The following is a 23,606-nucleotide window of genomic DNA, read 5'->3' as shown; positions in this document are numbered from 1 at the left end:
AAATTACAAAGTAATTTTTGGAATATTAGGTTTCTATATTGTGTAAATGCTCTATTTTCTGATTGAGATGCATTACATTGAACATTGTACACTATCTCTTTAAAAACGTCAGGTTTGTGATGACTACTTGTAGATATGTCACTCATTCATTTGCCATTATCTTTTTTGATTTAACCTTTATTTTATCAGAGTCATAGTCATTGATCTCCTGAAGAAGAAGCTCTCCCTTTCCCTTTTATTTCTGCGCCCCCAAATGTTTTAATATACTGGTAAAGTTAACACGTCGTTAGCTAGCTAGCCGATGGGGCAACGTGACTCAACAACGTGTAAAGAAAGGTCGACGCGCGAGTACTTTTAGAATGCCCAAGGCATGGTTTATGAAAATAAAATGCGGTCCCGGTCAGAACTTTTGACCTGGTTGGGCTATAAGTAAGCCGTTTTCACTGTAGTAATTGTGCAGCCATAATGCTAACGAATCTGCACCCCCTTGTTTATCTAGGGCACTTGGAAACAAAGGTACAGTGAAGCCTCATCATTACAAAAAATATTATCTGGGAGACACAGTGCTCCCAAAATAAAACTCCTGGTTGCACAGCAAAATATTTCATTGCAATTGGTCGCACTTTAGAGCCCTGTATGCACAGGATACACAAGGTACACAGTACAATTAAATTCTTAATTAGGTTCACACTTGACAATGATGGTGTAAAGAGAGGGGTAATGGTCCTACCTGTTGATGGTCTCCTTTCTTCTCCACTTGCTTGAGGATGAGGGGCAATAGCTGAGGGCAGGGGCTACCCTAAATGTGAGAGGATGAGAGGTACAGGTGAGAGGATGAAGAGGGTAAACGGTGAGGATTGGGGGTAGCCTGAAAGGTGAGATAATGAGGGGTTAAGTTAAAGGTGTTATGTTTATGTTATGAATGAGGGTTGGGGGGCAAAGATTATACATTTAGGGGGTAAGAGAATGAGGGGTATAGGTGAAGGTTTTGGGTGCAGACTCCACTGTTGGAGGGGGTGTAGGCGAGGATCGGTGGTAATAGCCCTACCTGTTCGGTTAAAGGTGAGGATGGGGGTAATGACCCTACTTGTCGAGGGTTAAGGTATGAATGAGTGTACAGATAAGAGATAAGAAGATTGATGGGAACAAATATGTGAGTATTTGCGGTGCTGGCCCAACCTGTTGTCGTTCTCCCTCCTGCTCCACGTGTTTGAGCTCCCAGAAGCTCCTCATGGTCTCCACCTTCTCCAGGTGTCTGAAGAACGGCAAGCGGGTCTGATGGACTTTGCCATTCTGCTTTCTGCTTCCTGGGGCTGACTCACTGCTACGGCCTTCACAGCATGGGGAAGGCTTCTTGTCTGACCTACACCCACAACGTACAAACAAACAAAATTAGATCAGTTTGGAATAGAATAGAAGAATATTGTATTGCCCATGAGAGGAAATATGTCTCTCCCATATAATATTGAATTGCACATCTAAGAGAAGAGTGGCACATGTGTGTACCGATAGGACACATGGGCTGTGAGTAGCTCCGTTTGTACCGACAAAACTGGTTATATGTAGAAACCAGAAAACAAAGATGAAATTAAGTCTCTAAAATAAAAAAATAAAAATTTCCCAAAGCAAATGGGAGAGATCGAGGGTTCAGTTATGTACAACAGTGAACCAACAGTTGGTAAAGTGGCGCGGCGACACAAATCCAACAAGCCATGGCTTCCCCCAGAGGAAAAGACAAGGAGCAACTTGGAGACCCAAACGAGAGTAATGAACAGCTAAAGGATATCCAGGAAAACAAAGCTAAAATGATCTCAATGCTCACCTCACCAAAACTAACTGCTACAATCTGTTGTTAAAGAAGTACATTCGCTATCGTGTCAGACATGCACAAACAAGGCTTGTGCATGAACGAACAAGACAACAAAATGAGCATTTTGTAAACAAAGTTGCAAACTTTAGAAGATGAATTGGACCAGCAAGAAAACAGAATGAGACAAAACAACATGAGAATATTGTCCTCACTGGAAGATGAGGAAAAAGGAGATCTTTCCAGCTACGTGGTCAAACTGATATCAGAAGAACTTGACGTGGGTATGTCACCAGAGGATCTGGAACGATGCCATAGAATCGCCATGAAACAGAAGAATGCTAAATACCCTTGCATGGTAATCTTCAAACTGTGGAACTATCAGATCAAAGTCAACATTATGAAGGCACAGGGGGGAAAGGAGATCCAAATCCAAGGCCAGTCCTTTTATTTCATACAGGACCTGTCTGCTAGGTGGAGAAGAGTGGTGGTCGGTGCCGTCATGATGGCTACAAAAACATTACATGAGATTATCGGCAGATGTGATTTTCCTGCAAGAGCTGCACTTCAAAAAATTGAAAAAGTAAGATTTGGAGAGTCATAAAAATGCTGGCACCTACTGTAGTAACAGCAGAGGTTAAGTCATCCTGATAAATAAGAATACACCCTTTCCCCTTATATCCCAGCACAGGGACCAAGAAGGACGTTTTCTCATTTTGCAAATACACATTGATTTCATTGTATATCCCCCCAGAGACAAACCTGCTTTTATTTTAGATAGAACTTAAGCTATATTAGATCAACCCCAGACAGGAAGTATTATTTTAGTCGGTGACCTAAATCAAGCATTCAGCAAGTTAGAGACACAGCAATAAAAAAAGGGACCCCCTCCAAAAAGGCTGGAAATGTTCATCTCTACAAATATTTTCCAGGACAGCTGGAGATTATTATTCCCAACTATAAAAGACTAAAGGGCCTCCCGGGTGCCGCTGTGGTCTAAGGCGATGCATCGCAGCGCTAGCTGTTCCACCAGCGACTCTGGGTTCGAGCCCAGGCTCTGTCGCAGCCAGCCGTGACCAGGAGGCCCATGGGGCGGTGCACAATTGGGTTAGGGAGGGCTTGGCCGGTAGGGATATACTTGTCTCAACAGTGCACGCTGACCAGGTCGCTAGGTGTACAGTGTTTCCTCCAACACATCGGTGCGGCTGGCTTCCAGGTTGGATGCGTTCTGTGTCAAGAAGCTTGGCTTGGCTTGGCTTGGCTTGTGTTGTGTTTCGGAGGACACATGGCTCTCGACCTTTGCCTCTCTGAGTCTGTACGGGAGTTGCAGCGATAAGACAATAACTACTAACAACTGGATACCACTAAAAAATAAATAAATCAAAGTAAGAAAAGCTATTCAAGAATTAACTACTTTTTTATGCACTTAACAATACTGTATACTGGTTTCTAAAATCCATGCTTATTTACACCAACAGAAAAAACTTTTACCATTACAAATGTAGCCACCACATAATTTGGGATGCTTTTACTCGGCAAAAATTAAATCTGAGTTAGAAGTTCAAATTAAACAACCCATAAACAAATTTTTACAAGGTAATGAAGAAACAAACATTTCTGAACTGATATAGTAATATGATCTTGTACTTTTGAAGAGTGCCAATAACTACAGCTTAAACTAAAATAAAGCATGATGATATAATGGCAAATAAACCTGGCAAACACCTCGCAGCCCTGACAAAATGAATACACGCCAAACTAGTTATAATTTTAAAAGATACGGATACAAATGCTCTAATTAGAAACAACGATGCTATTAATACATTTTTTAAAGCTTCTATGAAAATCTATAAAAACAATTAAATAATAGTTGGACTGATACTACAGCCTTTTTAGACTCAATAACCCTGAAGAAACTATCATTAGATAAAAATGTATCACAAAAAATAGAAAGAAAATGTATATTAGACACTGTTCAAATAGTCACACGGAGAAAAGCACCAGGGATGGACAGCTTTCCCATAGAATTTTATTTTATATTCTGGGACAAAGTGGCCTTTCCCATTAAAAACGTTGGAAGCATTCAACTTTCCAGCTGAAATAATACATTTAAAAAGATATTATATAAATATCCTAAAGCAAAAATATACACTAATAATACTTTATCTGTTAAAACACTTTAGATAGGGACACAAGGCAGGGATGTCTCCTGTTTGCACTGGCAATTGAACCACTTGCAGAAAGATTTAGACCAGACCCAAACTTAAGAGGTGTCAGTATTGGTAAACATGAATATAAACAAAACGTATTTGCCGACAATCTTCTGATATACCTGACTAAAATAAAAAAGTCAATGCACCCCTTGTAAAAAACATTATGTATTGAATACTCTAAAATCTCAAGGGTATAAAATGAACACGGAAAAAACTGAAGAAAAAATAAATAACTTATAATCTATAATCAGAAGATTTACAATGTACGTTTACTTTTAATCCATCTGCATATTCAAGACATGGCATATTGAGGTGTGGTGAGATACACAATGGGTTGGACAATTCTCTTTTTGTCACTTATACGGAAGAAGCTCTTACTTAAATAATGGAAGTCAAATGAAACTCCAACATTAAGAGAATGGAAGAATCAAATGCTTTATTTACATATTGGGAAAAAAACAGACATGTAACTGAAACAAAAACAATGACGCCTGGGGAAGGAACCAAAGGGAGTGACATATATAGGGAAGGTAATCAGGGAAGTGATGGAGTCCAGGTGAGTCTGATGTGCGCATAACGATGGTGACAGGTGTGCGCCATAATGAGCAGCCTGGTGACCTAGAGGCCGGAGAGGGAGCACACATGACAGTGTGGATACAGTGGGAACATGTGGGTCTGAGCAAGTGTGACATCATTAATGTTTGTGGAAATGTGTGTAAATGTTAAGTTGTCTATTATTTTTTGTCTATGTATGTTTTTTTATTGTAAAGAATTCTAATAATAATGTAAAATAATATATTACAAAACAAATAATATAAATTACACATCTACAGGTCCTAATACAGTATCATTCAATCATCAGATTCCAGCTCCATTGAAGCTGTCTATATCTGAGAATGATGGCAGTGCTTTGAAATACTGGTAGCTGTAAAGATCTTACTCTCAATCTCTCTCGCTAATCTCGCTAATCCGCCATTCCAATGGGACGGTTTTACAATCTAACTCTGTTGAGTGATGGTACAAAGCAGGCATCTATACTGACAGCCCATGCGGCGACAGCAGGCCTAGCTTTTTACCTGCTGATCCCCAAGGACAGCTAGTGACTGCTGATATATTTATCTGCATAGTGGCAATGAGGTTCCCAAGCCTAACAATTACAGAGGTCATCGCAACAAGTGTATAATATGACATGATGACAACTCCTTTTGGGTGTTCCAAACAACAATTAGTGATCCTTAAATTATTTTTTAAGCAACTACAGTGCCTTGCGAAAGTATTCGGCCCCCTTGAACTTTGCGACCCTTTTGCCACATTTCAGGCTTCAAACAAAAAGATTTAAAACTGTATTTTTTTGTGAAGAATCAACAACAAGTGGGACACAATCATGAAGTGGAACGACATTTATTGGATATTTCAAACTTTTTTAACAAATCAAAAACTGAAAAATTGGGCGTGCAAAAATTATTCAGCCCCCTTAAATTAATACTTTGTAGCGCCACCTTTTGCTGCGAATAAGTCGCTTGGGGTATGTCTCTATCAGTTTTGCACATCGAGAGACTGACATTTTTTCCCATTTCTCCTTGCAAAACAGCTCGAGCTCAGTGAGGTTGGATGGAGAGCATTTGTGAACAGCAGTTTTCAGTTCTTTCCACAGATTGTCAATTGGGTTCAGGTCTGGACTTTGACTTGGCCATTCTAGCACCTGAATATGTTTATTTTTTAACCATTCCATTGTATATTTTGCTTTATGTTTTGGATCATTGTCTTGTTGGAAGACAAATCTCCGTCCCAGTCTCAGGTCTTTTGCAGACTCCATCAGGTTTTCTTCCAGAATGGTCCTGTATTTGGCTCCATCCATCTTCCCATCAATTTTAACCATCTTCCCTGTCCCTGCTGAAGAAAAGCAGGCCCAAACCATGATGCTGCCACCACCATGTTTGACAGTGGGGATGGTGTGTTCAGCTGTGTTGCTTTTACGCCAAACATAACGTTTTGCATTGTTGCCAAAAAGTTCCATTTTGGTTTCATCTGACCAGAGCACCTTCTTCCACATGTTTGGTGTGTCTCCCAGGTGGCTTGTGGCAAACTTTAAACAACACTTTTTATGGATATATTTAAGAAATGGCTTTCTTGCCACTCTTCCATAAAGGCCAGATTTGTGCAATATACAACTGATTGTTGTCCTATGGACATAGTCTCCCACCTCAGCTGTAGATCTCTGCAGTTCATCCAGCGTGATCATGGGCCTCTTGGCTGCATCTCTGATCAGTCTTCTCCTTGTATGAGCTGAAAGTTTAGAGGGACGGCCAGGTCTTGGTAGATTTGCAGTGGTCTGATACTCCTTCCATTTCAATATTATCGCTTGCACAGTGCTCCTTGGGATGTTTAAAGCTTGGGAAATCTTTTTGTATCCAAATCCGGCTTTAAACTTCTTCACAACAGTATCTCGGACCTGCCTGGTGTGTTCCTTGTTCTTCATGATGCTCTCTGCGCTTTTAACAGACCTCTGAGACTATCACAGTGCAGGTGCATTTATACGGAGACTTGATTACACACAGGTGGATTGTATTTATCATCATTAGTCATTTAGGTCAACATTGGATCATTCAGAGATCCTCACTGAACTTCTGGAGAGAGTTTGCTGCACTGAAAGTAAAGGGGCTGAATAATTTTGCACGCCCAATTTTTCAGTTTTTGATTTGTTAAAAAAGTTTGAAATATCCAATAAATGTCGTTCCACTTCATCATTGTGTCCCATTTGTTGTTGATTCTTCACAAAAAAATACAGTTTTATATCTTTATGTTTGAAGCCTGAAATGTGGCAAAAGGTCGCAAAGTTCAAGGGGGCCGAATACTTTCGCAAGGCACTGTATATGAGTGTGAAATTTGACACTTCTGTATATCGCCAGATCAGCAAGTGGTCAACAGGCTCAGGTTAGTATTGTGCCGACCCAAACCACATTATACTGCTGTGGATATTATGTTTTCACACTGTCCTTACCAGCATATTTCTGTCAAATGATGGATTCGTAAGTAGACCAGGGCTTGGCTCGGCTCAGCTCATTAGTGTGAAACGGGTTTTACAGACGTCGGCAAGGGCAAGTGGTCTGCAAATTCAGGTTAGTCCCGCAGACTGCTGCCTTCCTCCCATCCCACTCCCCTCAAGGTCCTCTTTCTTCTTCCTCAGAATCAAAGGGACTATTTATCAGTGTTGTATTTCACCCTCAGTCAGCAGTGTTGAAACCACACAGCCTGTCAGGCAGAAACACACCTGTTCTTCCTCTCTATTTCTGTCCTGTGCCACACACAGTTTATTTTACAACATTCAAAGCAACTTCTATGTCTACATTACAGAACACAAATATTAAAACAAAAGCCTTAAGAGACTTAACCAAATCATGTTAGAAACATTGGACAATGGTTAGTGGGAACAGTTTTCCACCAAAGATGAGCACAACTCTCCCGTTGACATACATGAGGATTCAACGCAAAAGTCTCAGCTTTGAATCATTTAGGAGATGTTTAGCCTAATGGAGATAAGTCCCTATCTCTTAGTATCACCTCTTTGTCTCTATAGACGGGTTGCCTGACAACATCACAAAAATGATGTGCGTGCATCGCAGAGTGTTGTGTTGTTATGATTCTGAATGATCAGATAGTTAGCAACAAGAAGCTGCCGTGTGGGGAATCATAGGTGGCTTGTTTCAGCTAGTTTATCTTGTTCTTGAAACCATGTCTTGTTTTGAGGTGTTTTGACTGATGTCACGTCTATGCTAATATGGCTAAAATACATTAACTGGCTAACCAACTGTAACAATGTATTTCAGAGACAACAAGTGCTCATTGTGCAAATGTATTTATGTTTTCAATAAACATTTGGAGACTAAATATAGTTTACAACCCTGTGTCTTTTGCCCCAAAGTTGTGCACCATCGGTTTTGTTGCTAAACAACCAACCTGTCTTTCGTGAATATGTTGGAGTGTTACCAGAATAGGTCACCAGAATAAGTTACCAGAATGAGTTACTAGAATAGGTTCCCAGAATGGGTTACTAGAATAGGTTCCCAGAATGGGTTACTAGAATAGGTTCCCAGAATGGGTTACTAGAATAGGTTCCCAGAATGAGTTACTAGAATAGGTTACCAGAATGGGTTACTAGAATAGGTTCCCAGAATGGGTTACTAGAATAGGTTACCAGAATGGGTTACTAGAATAGGTTACCAGAATGAGTTACTAGAATAGGTTACCAGAATGAGTTACTAGAATAGGTTCCCAGAATGGGTTACTAGAATAGGTTCCCAGAATGAGTTACTAGAATAGGTTACCAGAATGGGTTACTAGAATAGGTTCCCAGAATGGGTTACTAGAATAGGTTACCAGAATGGGTTACTAGAATAGGTTACCAGAATGAGTTACTAGAATAGGTTACCAGAATGGGTTACTAGAATAGGTTACCAGAATGAGTTACTAGAATAGGTTACCAGAATGAGTTACTAGAATAGGTTACCAGAATGAGTTACCAGAATAGGTCACCAGAATGAGTTACTAGAATAGGTTACCAGAATGGGTTACTAGAATAGGTTACCAGAATGAGTTACTAGAATAGGTTACCAGAATGAGTTACTAGAATAGGTTACCAGAATGAGTTACTAGAATAGGTTACCAGAATGAGTTACTAGAATAGGTCACCAGAATGGGTTACTAGAATAGGTTACCAGAATGAGTTACTAGAATAGGTTACCAGAATGAGTTACTAGAATAGGTTACCAGAATGGGTTACTAGAATAGGTTACCAGAATGGGTTACTAGAAGAGGTTACCAGAATGGGTTACTAGAATAGGTTCCCAGAATGAGTTACTAGAATAGGTTACCAGAATGGGTTACTAGAATAGGTCACCAGAATGGGTTACTAGAATAGGTTACCAGAATGGGTTACTAGAATAGGTTACCATAATGAGTTACTAGAATAGGTTACCAGAATGGGTTACTAGAATAGGTTACCAGAATGAGTTACTAGAATAGGTTACCAGAATGAGTTACTAGAATAGGTTACCAGAATGAGTTACCAGAATAGGTCACCAGAATGAGTTACTAGAATAGGTTACCAGAATGGGTTACCAGAATAGGTTACCAGAATGAGTTACTAGAATAGGTTACCAGAATGAGTTACTAGAATAGGTTACCAGAATGAGTTACTAGAATAGGTTACCAGAATGAGTTACCAGAATAGGTCACCAGAATGGGTTACTAGAATAGGTTACCAGAATGAGTTACTAGAATAGGTCACCAGAATGGGTTACTAGAAGAGGTTACCAGAATGGGTTACTAGAATAGGTTACCAGAATGGGTTACTAGAATAGGTTACCAGAATGGGTTACTAGAATAGGTCACCAGAATGGGTTACTAGAATAGGTTACCAGAATGAGTTACTAGAATAGGTCACCAGAATGAGTTACTAGAATAGGTTACCAGAATGGGTTACTAGAATAGGTTACCAGAATGGGTTACTAGAATAGCTCACCAGAATGGGTTACTAGAATAGGTTACCAGAATGGGTTACTAGAAGAGGTTACCAGAATGAGTTACTAGAATAGGTTACCAGAAAGGTTACTAGAATAGGTTACCAGAATGAGTTACCAGAATAGGTCACCAGAATGGGTTACCTGTCACGAATCTCGCCGAAGATGGTGCCTCTTCCTGTTCGGGCGGCGCTCGGCGGTCGTCGTCGCCGGCCTATTAGCTGCCATTGATTCCCTTTCCGTTTGTTTCTGTTTATTGGGTTTAATTGGGTACACCTGTTTTGAGTTAGTGTTTGTTTGTAGGCTATTTAAGGGCACTAGGCCCGCTGGGTATTTGTGCGGGCTTGTTTTCCTGTTATCTGGTGTATGAGTGTAATCAGTATTTTTCCGGACAGTTTTAGTCCGTTGTATTTTGGGACAAGTTGTTTCATGCGCCCTGGTGTTTTGCATGTCGTGGCTCCACAGTCTATGGAATAAAACATCCACGAACAGAATTACCTGCTCTCTGCGCTTGACTCCTCCACTCACCACTGTTAGAAGTTATAACATTACCAGAATGAGTTACTAGAATAGGTTACCAGAATTAGTTACCAGAATAGGTCACCAGAATAGGTTACCAGAATGAGTTACTAGAATAGGTTACCAGAATGGGTTACTAGAATAGGTTACCAGAATGAGTTACTAGAATAGGTTACCAGAATGAGTTACTAGAATAGGTTACCAGAATGAGTTACTAGAATAGGTTACCAGAATGGGTTACTAGAATAGGTTACCAGTATGGTTTACTAGAATAGGTTACCAGAATGAGTTTCTAGAATAGGTTACCAGAATGAGTTACTAGAATAGGTTACCAGAATGAGTTACTAGAATAGGTTACCAGAATGGGTTACTAGAATAGGTTACCAGAATGAGTTACTAGAATAGGTTACCAGAATGAGTTACTAGAATAGGTTACCAGAATGAGTTACTAGAATAGGTTACCAGAATGAGTTACTGGAATAGGTTACCAGAATGAGTTACTAGAATAGGTTACCAGAATGAGTTACTAGAATAGGTTACCAGAATGAGTTACTAGAATAGGTTACCAGAATGAGTTACTAGAATAGGTTACCAGAATGAGTTACTAGAGGAGGGTATGGAGAGGAAGTGGAATTGAGGTGTCAGAATGTAGATGATGATTAAGAAATGGATTCCTTCGAGGAGGTGATAATGTTTGTGGTTTAACTAAACGACTAGGAAGACACTGCTGGAGAGGAAACCATCAACATACCAGCAGTCAAGACAGTGACAGCTCTCACTGAAGAACAAGCTCTAATAACTTGAAGCTTCTATCCAAGTCATCTTTCTCAAGCGAGTCTCAATACCAGATTTATGCATAAACCATTTCTACTACTCCTTTTAAAGAAAACCCAAAAGCACCAGGAAACTCTACTAGCACACCACAAACAGTCAGTCCCTCCCTAGTAACTCGACTACGGACATTTCTAGCACGACTAAACTCTTGACACGTGACCCGGCTACAACCCTGACCAGCCGCCTGTCTGTTTTTTTGGGGCTGTTTTTAATAGTATATTAAAAGCAGCATTTTCATGCCTTATTGGGACATCAGAGGGGCAGAGGGGTGGGAGGGTAAAGACTATGGACAGAGGGGTTAGGGGTTAAAGACTATGGACAGAGGGGTTAGGGGTTAAAGGCTATGGACAGAGGGGTTAGAGGTTAAAGACTATGGACAGAGGGGTTAGGGGTTAAAGGCTATGGAGAGAGGGGTTAGGGGTTAAAGACTATGGACAGAGCGGTTAGGGGTTAAGGCTATGGACAGAGGGGTTAGGGGTTAAAGACTATGGACAGAGGGGTTAGGGGTTAAAGACTATGGACAGAGGGGTTAGGGGTTAAATGCTATAGACACAGGGGTTTGGGGTAAAAGGCTATGGACAGAGGGGTTAGGGGTTAAAGGCTATGGACAGAGGGGTTAGGGGTAAAAGGCTATGGACAGAGCGATTAGGGGTTAAAGGCTATGTACAGAGGGGTTAGGGGTTAAAGGCAATGGACAAAGGGGTTAGGGGTTAAAGGCTATGGACAGAGGGGTTAGGGGTTAAAAGCTATGGACAGAGGGGTTAGGGGTTAGGGGTTAAAGGCTATGGACAGAGGGGTTAGGGGTTAAAAGCTATGGACAGAGGGGTTAGGGGTAAAAGGCTATGGACAGAAGGGTTAGGGGTTAAAGGCTATGGATAGAGGGGTTAGGGGTTAAAGGCTATGGACATAAGGGTTAGGGGTTAAAGGCTATGAACAGAAGGGTTAGGGGTTAAAGGCAATGGACAAAGGGGTTAGGGGTTAAAAGCTATGGATAGAGGGGTTAGGGGTTAAAGGCTATGGACAGAAGGGTTAGGGGTTAAAGGCTATGGACAGAAGGGTTAGGGGTTAAAGGCTATGGACAGAAGGTTTAGGGGTTAAAGGCTATGGACAGAAGGGTATAGGGGTTAAAGGATATGGACAGAAGGGTTAGGGGTTAAAGGCTATGGACAGAAGGGTATAGGGGTTAAAGGATATGGACAGAGCAGTTAGGGGTTAAAGGCTATGGACAGAGGGGTTAGGGGTTAAAGGCTATGGACAGAAGGGTTAGGGGTTAAAGGCTATGGACATAAGGGTATAGGGGTTAAAAGCTATGGACAGAAGGGTTAGGGGTTTAAGGCTATGGACAGAAGGGTTAGGGGTTAAAGGCTATTGACAGAAGGGTTAGGGGTTAAAGGCTATGGATAGATGGGTTAGGGGTTAAAGGCTATGGACAGAAGGGTATAGGGGTTAAAGGCTATGGACAGAGGGGTTAGGGGTAAAAGGATATGGACAGATGGGTTAGGGGTTAAAGGTTATGGATAGAGTGGTTAGGGGTTAAAGGATACGGACAGAGGGGTTAGGGGTTAAATGCTGTAGACACAGGGGTTAGGGGTAAAAGGCTATGGACAGAGCAGTTAGGGGTTAAAGGCTATGGACAGAGGGGTTAGGGGTTAAAGGCTATGGACAGAAGGGTTAGGGGTTAAAGGCTATGGATAGAGGGGTTAGGGGTTAAAGAAGAATTTATAGCAGCATTTGCATGCCTCATTTACAGGGCCGACGGCTGCCCTGAACAGACATCAGAGAACATCTAGGACCTCAGTGTTCCTGGCATGGGGTGGAGAGTCACCCCATGGGGGGTGTAGGGTCACCCGCTTTAAATGGGGTTATTTTTGGAGCATCAGAGAGGCAGAGTGGTGGGAAGTCAAAAGTTACGGACAGAGGGGTTAGCTGTTAAAGGAAGGCAAGCAGGCTGTACTGTAGTCTGGTAGAGTGGTGTACAGTAGTCTGGTAGAGTGGTGTACAGTAGTCTGGCAGAGTGGTGTACAGTAGTCTGGTAGAGTGGTGTACAGTAGTCTGGTAGTGCGGTGTACAGTAGAGTGGTGTACAGTAGTCTGGTAGAGCGGTGTACAGTAGAGTGGTGTACAGTAGTCTGGTAGAGCGGTGTACAGTAGAGTGGTGTATAGTAGTCTAGTAGAGTGGTGTACAGTAGTCTGGTAGAGTGGTGAACAGTAAGTAGTCTGATAGAGTGGTGTACAGTAGTCTGGTAGAGTGGGGTACAGTAGTCTGGTAGAGTGGTGTACAGTCATCTGGTAGAGTGGTGAACAGTAGTCTGATAGAGTGGTGTACAGTAGTCTGGCAGAGTGGGGTACAGTAGTCTGGTAGAGTGGTGTACAGTAGTCTGGTAGAGTGGTGTACAGTAGTCTGGTAGAGTGGTGTACAGTAGTCTGGTAGAGCGGTGTACAGTAGAGTGGTGTACAGTAGTCTGGTAGAGCGGTGTACAGTAGAGTGGTGTACAGTAGTCTGGTAGAGCGGTGTACAGTAGAGTGGTGTACAGTAGTCTGGTAGAGTGGTGAACAGTAAGTAGTCTGGTAGAGTGGTGAACAGTAGTCTGATAGAGTGGTGTACAGTAGTCTGGCAGAGTGGGGTACAGTAGTCTGGTAGAGTGGTGTACAGTCATCTGGTAGAGTGGTGAACAGTAGTCTAGTAGAGTGTGGGACAGTAACAAAGTGCTAAAGATAGGATTGGTGTTTGGATAGAAATGTGTGAGACAATGCTGTAGTTTGTGTTTCATGATGTGTGTGCGTGTGCGTGCATGCTACGTGTGTGGTTCAGCTATGCATCAGTTTGTGTGTGTGTTTTCCTAATCTGCCCCTTACTTATCCCTGTCCATAACACAGATAGCAGGAGAGGTCCTCTCTGTCTTCCACTGTATAATCCCCTCTATGTAACTGATAGGAAGAGCTGCGTGTGCCTCATACCTCGTAAAGACACCATAAAGACAGAGACACAGGGTGTGTATTTCTGTACGTCCATGAGTATGTGCATTTAAGTGTGTGTTTCTATGTGTGTGTGAGCGTGTGTGTGCGTGCATGCGTGTGTGCATGGTGCATGCGCACCTGCGAAAGAGGGCGAGCGAGAGAGAGGGAGAAAACGAGAGAGAGCGAGATAGGGAGGTAGAGAGAGGGCGAGAGGGAGAGAACTTAAAAGAGGGAGAGAGAGAGGGAAAGAGAGAGGGAGAGGGAAAGGGGGAGAGAGAGAGAGCTAGAGAGATAGAGAGGGAGAGAGAAAGGGGGAGAGAGAGAGAGCGAGAGAGAGGGGAAAGAGAGAAAGAGTGAGAGAGGGAGCGACAGACAGACAGACAGATAGTGTGAAGGGTGATATGAAGCTCTGTGCATAGCTTAACCTCCGTAGCTGAAATGCAGTGTGCTACAGGAGTACAGTGATGAGAGCAGACATGTCCGTCAAAACATATCGCAATGCAAGCCCACGGCATCAGATTTCCCTTCCATCTTTTTATACTGGAAGAAGTCTTCAGGGGGTTTCAGGTGTGGATTGTGATACTCATAATAAATGGTGATTAGGATTATAATGCTAACAAGTGGAATTTAATGATCAGGAAATTATCATACACTACTGCACTGTATGCTGTATGTTGCCTTTGATTTCTGTCAAGAAGGCTGTTCTTGCGATGTGGAACACAAGAGTAGTTGATCTGGCCTGGAAATAGCCAAGCTTTTAATACTTAGTCCAAAATGTCCAAAATGGCAGCCTATGGGCCCTGGTCAAAACTTCTGCACTATAGGGAATAGCCGGTGTACCATTTGGGACTCAGACTTATTAAATTGCATTTGGGGACCGGGGACCAGGGACCAGGGACTGGAATGGTGGACAGGGGGTAAGACACTGACAGGGTGGGTTAAGACAAAGCGGAGGGAAACAGGTGTGGGATCCAGCATGGAGACACAGCATTTCCCCAGAGTGAACAGTCCATGACAAGGCAATCTAGGACATCAAATGGCACCAGTCGTTGAGGTTGTTTAGCTTAGTTGCCAATCTGTTTGTGCTTTAGCCAATTCCTCTGTCATGTTGGTTGCCATGCCAAACATAGCCAATTCCTCTGTCATGTTGGTTGTCATGCCAAACATAGTCAATTCCTCTGTCATGTTGGTTGTCATGCCAAACATAGTCAATTCCTCTGTCATGTTGGTTATCATGCCAAACATAATCAATTCCTCTGTTGTGTTGGTTGCCATGCTAAACATAATCAATTCCTCTGTTGTGTTGGTTGCCATGCTAAACATAGTCAATTCCTCTGTTGTGTTGGTTGCCATGCCAAACATAATCAATTCCTCTGTCGTGTTGGTTGCCATGCCAAACATAATCATTTCCTCTGTTGTGTTGGTTGCCATGCTAAACATAATCAATTATTCTGTTGTGTTGGTTGCCATGCCAAACATAGCCAATTCCTCTGTCATGTTGGTTGTCATGCCAAACATAGTCAATTCCTCTGTCATGTTGGTTGCCATGCCAAACATAGCCAATTCCTCTGTCATGTTGGTTGTCATGCCAAACATAGCCAATTCCTCTGTCGTGTTGGTTGCCATGCCAAACATAGCCAAATCCTCTGTCATGTTGGTTGCCATGCCAAACATAGCCAATTCCTCTGTTGTGTTGGTTGCCATGCTAAACATAATCAATTCCTCTGTTGTGTTGGTTGCCATGCTAAACATAATCAATTCCTCTGTTGTGTTGGTTGCCATGCTAAACATAATAAATTCCTCTGTTGTGTTGGTTGCCATGCCAAACATAATCAATTCCTCTGTCGTGTTGGTTGCCATGCCAAACATAATCATTTCCTCTGTTGTGTTGGTTGCCATGCTAAACATAATCAATTATTTTGTTGTGTTGGTTGCCTTGCCAAACATAGCCAATTCCTCTGTTGTGTTGGTTGCCATGCTAAACATAATCAATTCTTCTGTTGTGTTGGTTGCCATGCCAAACATAGCCAATTCCTCTGTTGTGTTGGTTGCCATGCCAAACATAGCCAATTCCTCTGTTGTGTTGGTTGCCATGCCAAACATAGTCAATTCCTCTGTTGTGTTGGTTGCCATGCTAAACATAATCAATTCCTCTGTTGTGTTGGTTGCCATGCTAAACATAATCAATTCCTCTGTTGTGTTGGTTGCCATGCTAAACATAATCAATTCCTCTGTCGTGTTGGTTGCCATGCCAAACATAATAATTTCCTCTGTTGTGTTGGTTGCCATGCTAAACATAATCAATTCTTCTGTTGTGTTGGTTGCCTTGCCAAACATAGCCAATTCCTCTGTTGTGTTGGTTGCCATGCTAAACATAATCAATTCTTCTGTTGTGTTGGTTGCCATGCCACACATAGCCAATTCCTCTGTTGTGTTGGTTGCCATGCCAAACATAGCCAATTCCTCTGTTGAGTTGGTTGCCATGCCAAACATAGTCAATTCCTCTGTCATGTTGGTTGTCATGCCAAACATAGCCAATTCCTCTGTTGTGTTGGTTGCCATGCCAAACATAGTCAATTCCTCTGTCGTGTTGGTTGCCATGCCAAACATAATCATTTCCTCTGTTGTGTTGGTTGCCATGCTAAACATAATCAATTCCTCTGTCATGTTGGTTGCCATGCCAAACATAGCCAATTCCTCTGTTGTGTTGGTTGCCATGCTAAACATAATCAATTCCTCTGTTGTGTTTCTTTGCCATGCCAAACATAATCAATTCATCTGTCGTGTTGGTTGCCATGCTAAACATAATCAGTTTCTCTGTTGTGTTGGTTGCCATGCTAAACATAATCAGTTTCTCTGTTGTGTTTCTTTGCCATGCTAAACATAATCAGTTTCTCTGTTGTGTTGGTTGCCATGCCAAACATAATCAATTCCTCTGTTGTGTTGGTTGCCATTATTTAACTAGGCAAGTCAGTTAAGAACAAATTCTTATTTATAGCATGACTTGGGGACTTGACTGCTCAAAACAACAACTAGGGACCTTTAAATGACATTATTCTCAATCGATTGAGTCCTTGAGATGGGCAATCATACCCTTTAATCTTGTTGAAAACACCTCCCACTGTCTCTCCACCCTGTAGGAAACAAATAGGACATCATGTTCTTTGTGAGGCATCAGTGGAAAATAAACCCAACCTCCAGGATCACAATCTCATTTAGCAAATGACATAATCTAATACATTCTATTAAATTACTTTTTTCTGTTTAGTCCACACTTTGCGTGTGAGTAGAACTGACTCATTCACATTCCCTGTCTCCATGTAAATCCACAGTTATTCTCAATTACTTAACGTTAAAACTTCTTCAGGATAGGGGGCAGTATTCGGAAGTTTGGATGAATGAGGTGCACAAAGTAAACTGCCTGTTACTCAGGCCCAGAAGCTAGGATATACATATAATTAGTAGTATTGGATAGAAAACACTCTAAAGTTTCCAGAACTGTTAAAATAATGAATGTATAACAAAACTGATATGGCAGGCGAAAACCGAAGGACAATCCATCTAGAATTTGTTTTTTTTTCAGCTCACCACTGATTACAATGGCTGGCAATGGGAATATAAAAGGAATACCTCCCAGATTGCAGTTCCTAGGGCTTTCACTAGATGTCAACAGTCTTTAGAAGGAGTTTCAGGCTTGTTTTTTGAAAAATTAGCTAGAGTTTGTAGTTTTTGTAAGTGACTCCCATTTTGGCTGTAGTGTTTGTAGCACATTCCGGTGAGGGTGCGCACTTCGTTATTTATCTCCGGTAATGAATATACTATTCTCCATCTTAAATTGTATAGTTTATTTACATATTAGGATACCTGAGGATTGATTAGGATCAATGTTTGACTTGTTTGGAAGAAGTTTAATGGTAACTTACAGGATTCATTTGTATGCATTTTGAACGAGGGAAACCTGTGGATTACTGAGTCAGGCGCGCCAACTAAGCTGACTTTTTGGGATATAAAGAAGGACTTTATCGAACAAAACGACAATTTGTGATGTAGCTGGGACCCTTGGGATTGCAAACAGAGAAAGATCTTCAAAGGTAAATGATTTATTTTATAGCTATTTCTGACTTTTGTGATGCATCTGCTTAGTTGTCAAATGTTTGGCACGCTCTGGTGAGGGCGTGCACTTGGTTATTTATCTCCGGTAATGAATATACTATTCCCCATCTTAAATTTTATTGTTTATTTACATATTAGGGTACCTGAGGATTGATTAGAAACGTTGTTTGACTTGTTTGGACGAAGTTTATTGGTAATGTTTGGGATTCATTTTGTATGCATTTTGAACAAGGGGAAACAGGTGGATTATTGAATAAAGCGCGCCAACTAAACTGACTTTTTTGGGATATAAAGAAGGACTTTACCGAATAAAACAACCATTTGTGATGTAGCTGGGACCCTTGGGATTGCAAACAGAGAAAGATCTTCAAAGGTAAGTGATTTATTTTATCGTTATTTCTACCTTTCGTGATGCATCTGCTTGGTTGGAAATGCTTTTTTACGTGGGGCTCTGTTCTCAGATAATCGCATGGTATGCTTTCGCCGTAAAGCCTTTTTGAAATCTGACAAAACGGCTGGATTAACAAGAAGTTAAGCTTTTAACCGATGTATAACCCTTGTATTTTCATGAGTGTTTAATATTACGAATGTTGTGTTTTTGAATTTCGCACTCTGCAATTTCACCGGATGTTGTCGAGGTCGGGCGCTAGCGGTACGCCTTTCCCAAAGGTTAAGTAGCGTGGCTCTGTCAAAGGACCCCATGGTGTGTGGATCTCTATAACTGTGAGTGTGTGTGTGTGTGTGTGTGTGTGTCTGCATGCGTGCTTTTGTTTGTTTGTGCATGTGTGTGTTTGTGTGTGCGCATGTGTTGATCAGCAAGCACGCGAGGCTGACGTCACTAGCTACAGGGCCTTTAGAAAATATTCACACCCCTTAACTTTTTCCACATTTTGTTGTGTTACAGCCTGAATTTAAAATGTATTACATTTAGATTTTTGGGATACTGACCTACACACATAATGTCAAAGTGTAATTATGTTTTCAGAAACATTTTGAAATTAATTAAATGAATGAAACGCTGAAATGTCTTTAGTCAATAAGTATTCAACCCCTTTGTTATGGCAAGTGTAAATAAATCCAGGAGAAAACATTTCCTTAACTGTTGGAAGCACAGAATCGTCTAGAATCTCATTGTATGCTGTACAGTTAAGATTTCCCTTCACTGGAACTAAGGGGCCTAGCCCGAACCATGAAACACAGCCCCAGACCATTGTTCCTACTCCACCAAACATTACTTTACTATGCATTGGGGCAGATAGCTTTCTCCTGGCATCCGCCAAACGCAGATTTGTCTGTCAGACTGCTCGATTGTGAAGCGTGATTCATCACGCAACCTCACATTATACACCTGTCAGCAATGGTGTGGCTTAAATAGCCGAATCTACTAATTTGAAGGGGTGTCCACATACTTTTGTATATATAGTGTACTTTAAAATAACTTAAACCAAATCGAAACTGTATAGAAAAGATAATGGACCTGTATTCATACAGTTTCTTGACTCGCTACTAATCACCCAAATGAAAGCTAGACAATGAGTTTGAAAGCCCTGCTCTACATGGAAACAATCTCTCAACTAAACCAAGCTCTGAGGTCATTCAGAATGAATGAGTGAGAGAATGGGTCATGTCTGAACGTCACTGACCCAGTCCAGTTGACATGACCATGAAAGGACATACAGATACATACTAGTGGGATACAGGCAAACATAAACATAGCCAGTGACAAACACATAACTTCAGGCAAGAGAGACGGACTGGTTGTGTGTGTGTGTGTGTGTGTGTGTGTGCGTGTGTGTGTGTGTGTGTGTGTGTGTGTGTGTGTGTGTGTGTGTGTGTGTGTGTGTGTGTGTGTGTGTGTGTGTGTGTGTGTACCCTATGGGTCCTGGTCAAAAGTAGTGCACTATATAGGGAATAGGGTGCAAACTTTGACACAGTCTCAGTCTGAGTGTTGTTGTTTTTGTAGTCAAGGTTAAGTTGCATGGCAACCACCTCTCATGGTCAAGCCTAGGTTCAAATAGTATTTGAAATTCAAAAACTTTAAAGGGGTTTGCCTTAGCCTGTTTTGAGTGCCAGCTGGATGGGTTTGCACTTTTAGGACTTTTATATTGGTTCCAATGCAACAGGTAAACTCAATCAACCACATATAAAGTATTTCAAATTATTTCAAATAGTATTTGAAGGCAGTTTTGGCCCAGAGAGATGTGGAGATCTGACTGAAAGCTCCAAGGCTTTTAGCCAGAGATCAACACGTAGATCTCCAACTTCCCTGGTACTAATTGACCACACTCTCCAAACACCAACAAGTTTGCCAGAAAGATACCCAATGAGGTCAAGTAGATGGTGTTTGTTCCCTCTCTTTAATTACTATAGGTCCTCCAAGAGGAGATGTGTGATTGTGTGACACTCTCTCTCTAACTGACACTATGACAGAGTCCACCTAACAAATTATTGTTAAGTTAATTGTAATTAAAGAGAATATAATATATGAGCCATCAGCAGGATTATTTTCTCCATCCAAGCCAACAACATTCCATACACACACACACACACACACACACACACACACACACACACACACACACACGTCGCTGCTTTGATCGTGTCTAAAGCCGAATTCGCCATGGTCAAAGTATCACAGTGTCATCGCCATTACTCTTACTGAAGGTCTGGACTGGGGGTGTATACGATTACAACAACCAAGTCCTCCAGAACCCAATCCCAGCTCTGTAGGCTTACTGTGTGTGTGTGTGTGTGTGTGTGTGTGTGTGTGTGTGTGTGTGTGTGTGTGTGTGTGTGTGTGTGTGTGTGTGTGTGTGTGGCTGTGACTGTGTGCAATTCATTTTTATGAATATTTTATGTAGGCCATTAATCTATCCTTCTTAGCAGCCTGTCTCTCTCTCTCTCTCACACACACACACACACACACACACACACACACACTCACACACACACACACACACACACACACACACACACACACACACACACACACACAAACAAACTATTTCCCCATCCTTCACACCGGCGACAGCCAAGCAACCTTGCAGAAGAGTGTAACTGTACCCCTCTCCTCGTCCCACCCAATGTACTTTTCCGTTCAACAGCAGAAAACAAAGCAGACAGTCCTTCTTTTAGTACGCCCATTTCAGCATTACCAAAAATAATCACGGTGGAAAGTCACATCTCACATCTCCCTGGTGTAAACCTCTGCACATGAATCTCTCTGTGTGGACATGTAAACTGTAGCAGCTGTAAGTGTTGTTGTTATTGATGTTGTACAGTCTGCATTGTAAGTGTTGCTGTTGTTGATGTTGTACAGTCTGCATTGTAAGTGTTGCTGTTGTTGATGTTGTACAGTCTGCATTGTAAGTGTTGCTGTTGTTGATGTTGTACAGTCTGCGTTGTGTTGTTGTTGTTGATGTTGTACAGTCTGCATTGTAAGTGTTGCTGTTGTTGATGTTGTACAATCTGCGTTGTGTTGTTGTTGTTGATGTTGTACAGTCTGCATTGTAAGTGTTGTTGTTGATGTTGTACAGTCTGCATTGTAAGTGTTGTTGTTGATGTTGTACAGTCTGCATTGTAAGTGTTGTTGTTGATGTTGTACAGTCTGCGTTGTAAGTGTTGTTGTTGATGTTGTACAGTCTGCATTGTAAGTGTTGTTGTTGATGTTGTACAGTCTGCATTGTAAGTGTTGTTGTTGATGTTGTACAGTCTGCGTTGTAAGTGTTGTTATTCCACTCATTTGCTCATTCATTATTTGCAGTAAAGGAATTACATTGATAAAGTGAAAACGTGAGGTTGAGAAGTAGCCTATACAGCATCTGGTATTATTGAATATGAAAGGTTTCATTCAATGACGATTCAATACTGTCAGATAAATCATTCTGATTCGCATCAAATATTCATAGAATATCATCTTGAATGTGAATTTCCTAACGTGTATATACTAATACCCAATATAGTCTTTGATATAGATAACAAGGGATGGGTCAAATAATACAAAATGTACCACCCTAAGTTCTGAAGTTTGTTTCCTGTCAGAGTGGCTTGCTGGCTACCTTCAGTGTACACAGTATAACAAAAAGAAGAGCCTTCATGATTTTCTGGTGGTTCTCATTTTCGAGTTGAAATGTTAACAATATAATGACTTCACATGCAAGCAAATTATGTTTTTGGGGTCATAGCAAGGTTAACCTTCACTAAGGGCTATCCTGTATGCCAATAGTTAAAAAAATATCTGTAAAATGTTTCATGGGGCACCATTAAATGTATGATAGCTAAACTGTGAGTGTTCTTGTGCAGTGTTTCTTGTTAGCTATCACCTTGCATGGGATGCAACCAACACCAAAGGGAAAGAGGTGCTAACATTCACAGCATGGTTATTGTGCACGCATGAGATTGCACGGAACCTCTGTAGAATAACAGAGAGAGATATACAGAAAAGGCTAACAAGAGGTTAAAACTACTGTAATTTGCTCTGATCTAATGTCATACCAGAATGCAAATGTATCAAAAGGTCGGATTGTTTTCATCATTGTTTTGCATTATCAAAAGTTTCCCACTTTTTTCACAGCTGTACATTTCAAGACAATGAAATCTCCACGTCTCATTTGAGCCCATTTGTTAAAGCAAATTGGATATAGTGACACTCACCCCTGGTATTTTGGCACATTGGTAATGCCTACAGTCTTCTTCTCCTTCCCACCCATATCTCTCATCGATTTGGTCCTTTTTTTTCCTCCAGCCGTCTGTTTACCTGTCCCTCTCTCCTTTCGTGAGTGGTAGTCGTGGTGATGTCTAAGTAAGAGTCACACTATAGTGTATACCTCTGTGTTCAGGTGAGCTCTGGGGGGACAGACCAGGTTATGGATGTCCACTTCTCTCCTCTCTGTGTGTACAGTGAGATAGCTCAGTGTACAAGGCTGGAGTAAGAGTCACTCTGCTCTGTAGTGGGGCCCTGAAGGACATCAGTCTATAGTATGGCGGGGGTGAGGAGGAGGAGGACAAGGAGGAGGGGTATAACTGGATAAGAGGCTTGGAGGTAGGAAGAGGAGGAGGGGTAATATAATGGGAGGATGGGTTAGGAGGGAGGAGGAGAGGGGCAGGTGTTGGTATAGAGAAGGAAGGGAGGGGAAAGTAGGAGGAGGGGTACAAAGAAGGGAGTGGGCATGAAGGGCAGGTCCTGGGAGGGGGATATTGGGAGTAGAGGGGGTACAGAATCAGGAGGTGGGGAAAGGGAGGGAGGGGGCATGAGGGGCAGGGGAGATATAAAGAAGGGAAGGGGTTGAAGGGATTGATGGGACTGGAGAGGCAAGAGGGGTATGAACTAGATAAGAAGAGGCTCTATCTCTCTGCTCCTCCATTCACTCCTGGGACAACAGGGACAGATGGGAGTGAGGGATCTTCCAGGGAATGTGGCTTGTTAAAATGGAATGCCTGGAATGCTGAAGCGCCATGAGTCTCTGAATGGGGGAGAGGGGGTTGGGAGTAAGGGGAGGGGAGAGGGGGACAGCAAGAGAGGTGTAAGGGAGATGAGGTTAAGAGAGGGCTGACAACTGGAGAGTGGTTGAAATAAGGAAGAGAGATGATGGGGGTTTAAAGGCCTGACCACAGGGGAGGATCAACATTTAAAAATGTATATAAG

General features: G+C 41.8%; 1 protein-coding gene across 3 annotated transcripts in view; it reads right to left on the bottom strand.

Annotated features, from left to right (window-relative positions):
• Positions 1 to 22,929, bottom strand: part of mylk4b (myosin light chain kinase family, member 4b) — a 69,524-nt gene extending 46,595 nt beyond the window's left edge. For all 3 annotated transcript variants that reach the window (XM_036978539.1, XM_036978537.1, XM_036978538.1), the window contains exons 1-3: positions 22,616 to 22,929; positions 1,180 to 1,363; positions 731 to 799 (exon numbers count right to left, since the gene is read on the bottom strand). In XM_036978539.1, the coding sequence (XP_036834434.1) occupies positions 731 to 799; positions 1,180 to 1,363; positions 22,616 to 22,680 (318 nt within the window). In that variant the 5' untranslated portion in view covers positions 22,681 to 22,929. The remainder of the gene's footprint in view (positions 1 to 730; positions 800 to 1,179; positions 1,364 to 22,615) is intronic.
• Positions 22,930 to 23,606: the final 677 nt, after the last annotated feature.

Source organism: Oncorhynchus mykiss, chromosome 5, assembly GCF_013265735.2.
Source record: "Oncorhynchus mykiss isolate Arlee chromosome 5, USDA_OmykA_1.1, whole genome shotgun sequence".
Taxonomy (NCBI): Eukaryota; Metazoa; Chordata; class Actinopteri; order Salmoniformes; family Salmonidae; genus Oncorhynchus; species Oncorhynchus mykiss.
The sequence above is the reverse complement of the archived record's forward strand: the minus strand, read 5'-3'. Positions and strand labels throughout refer to the sequence as shown.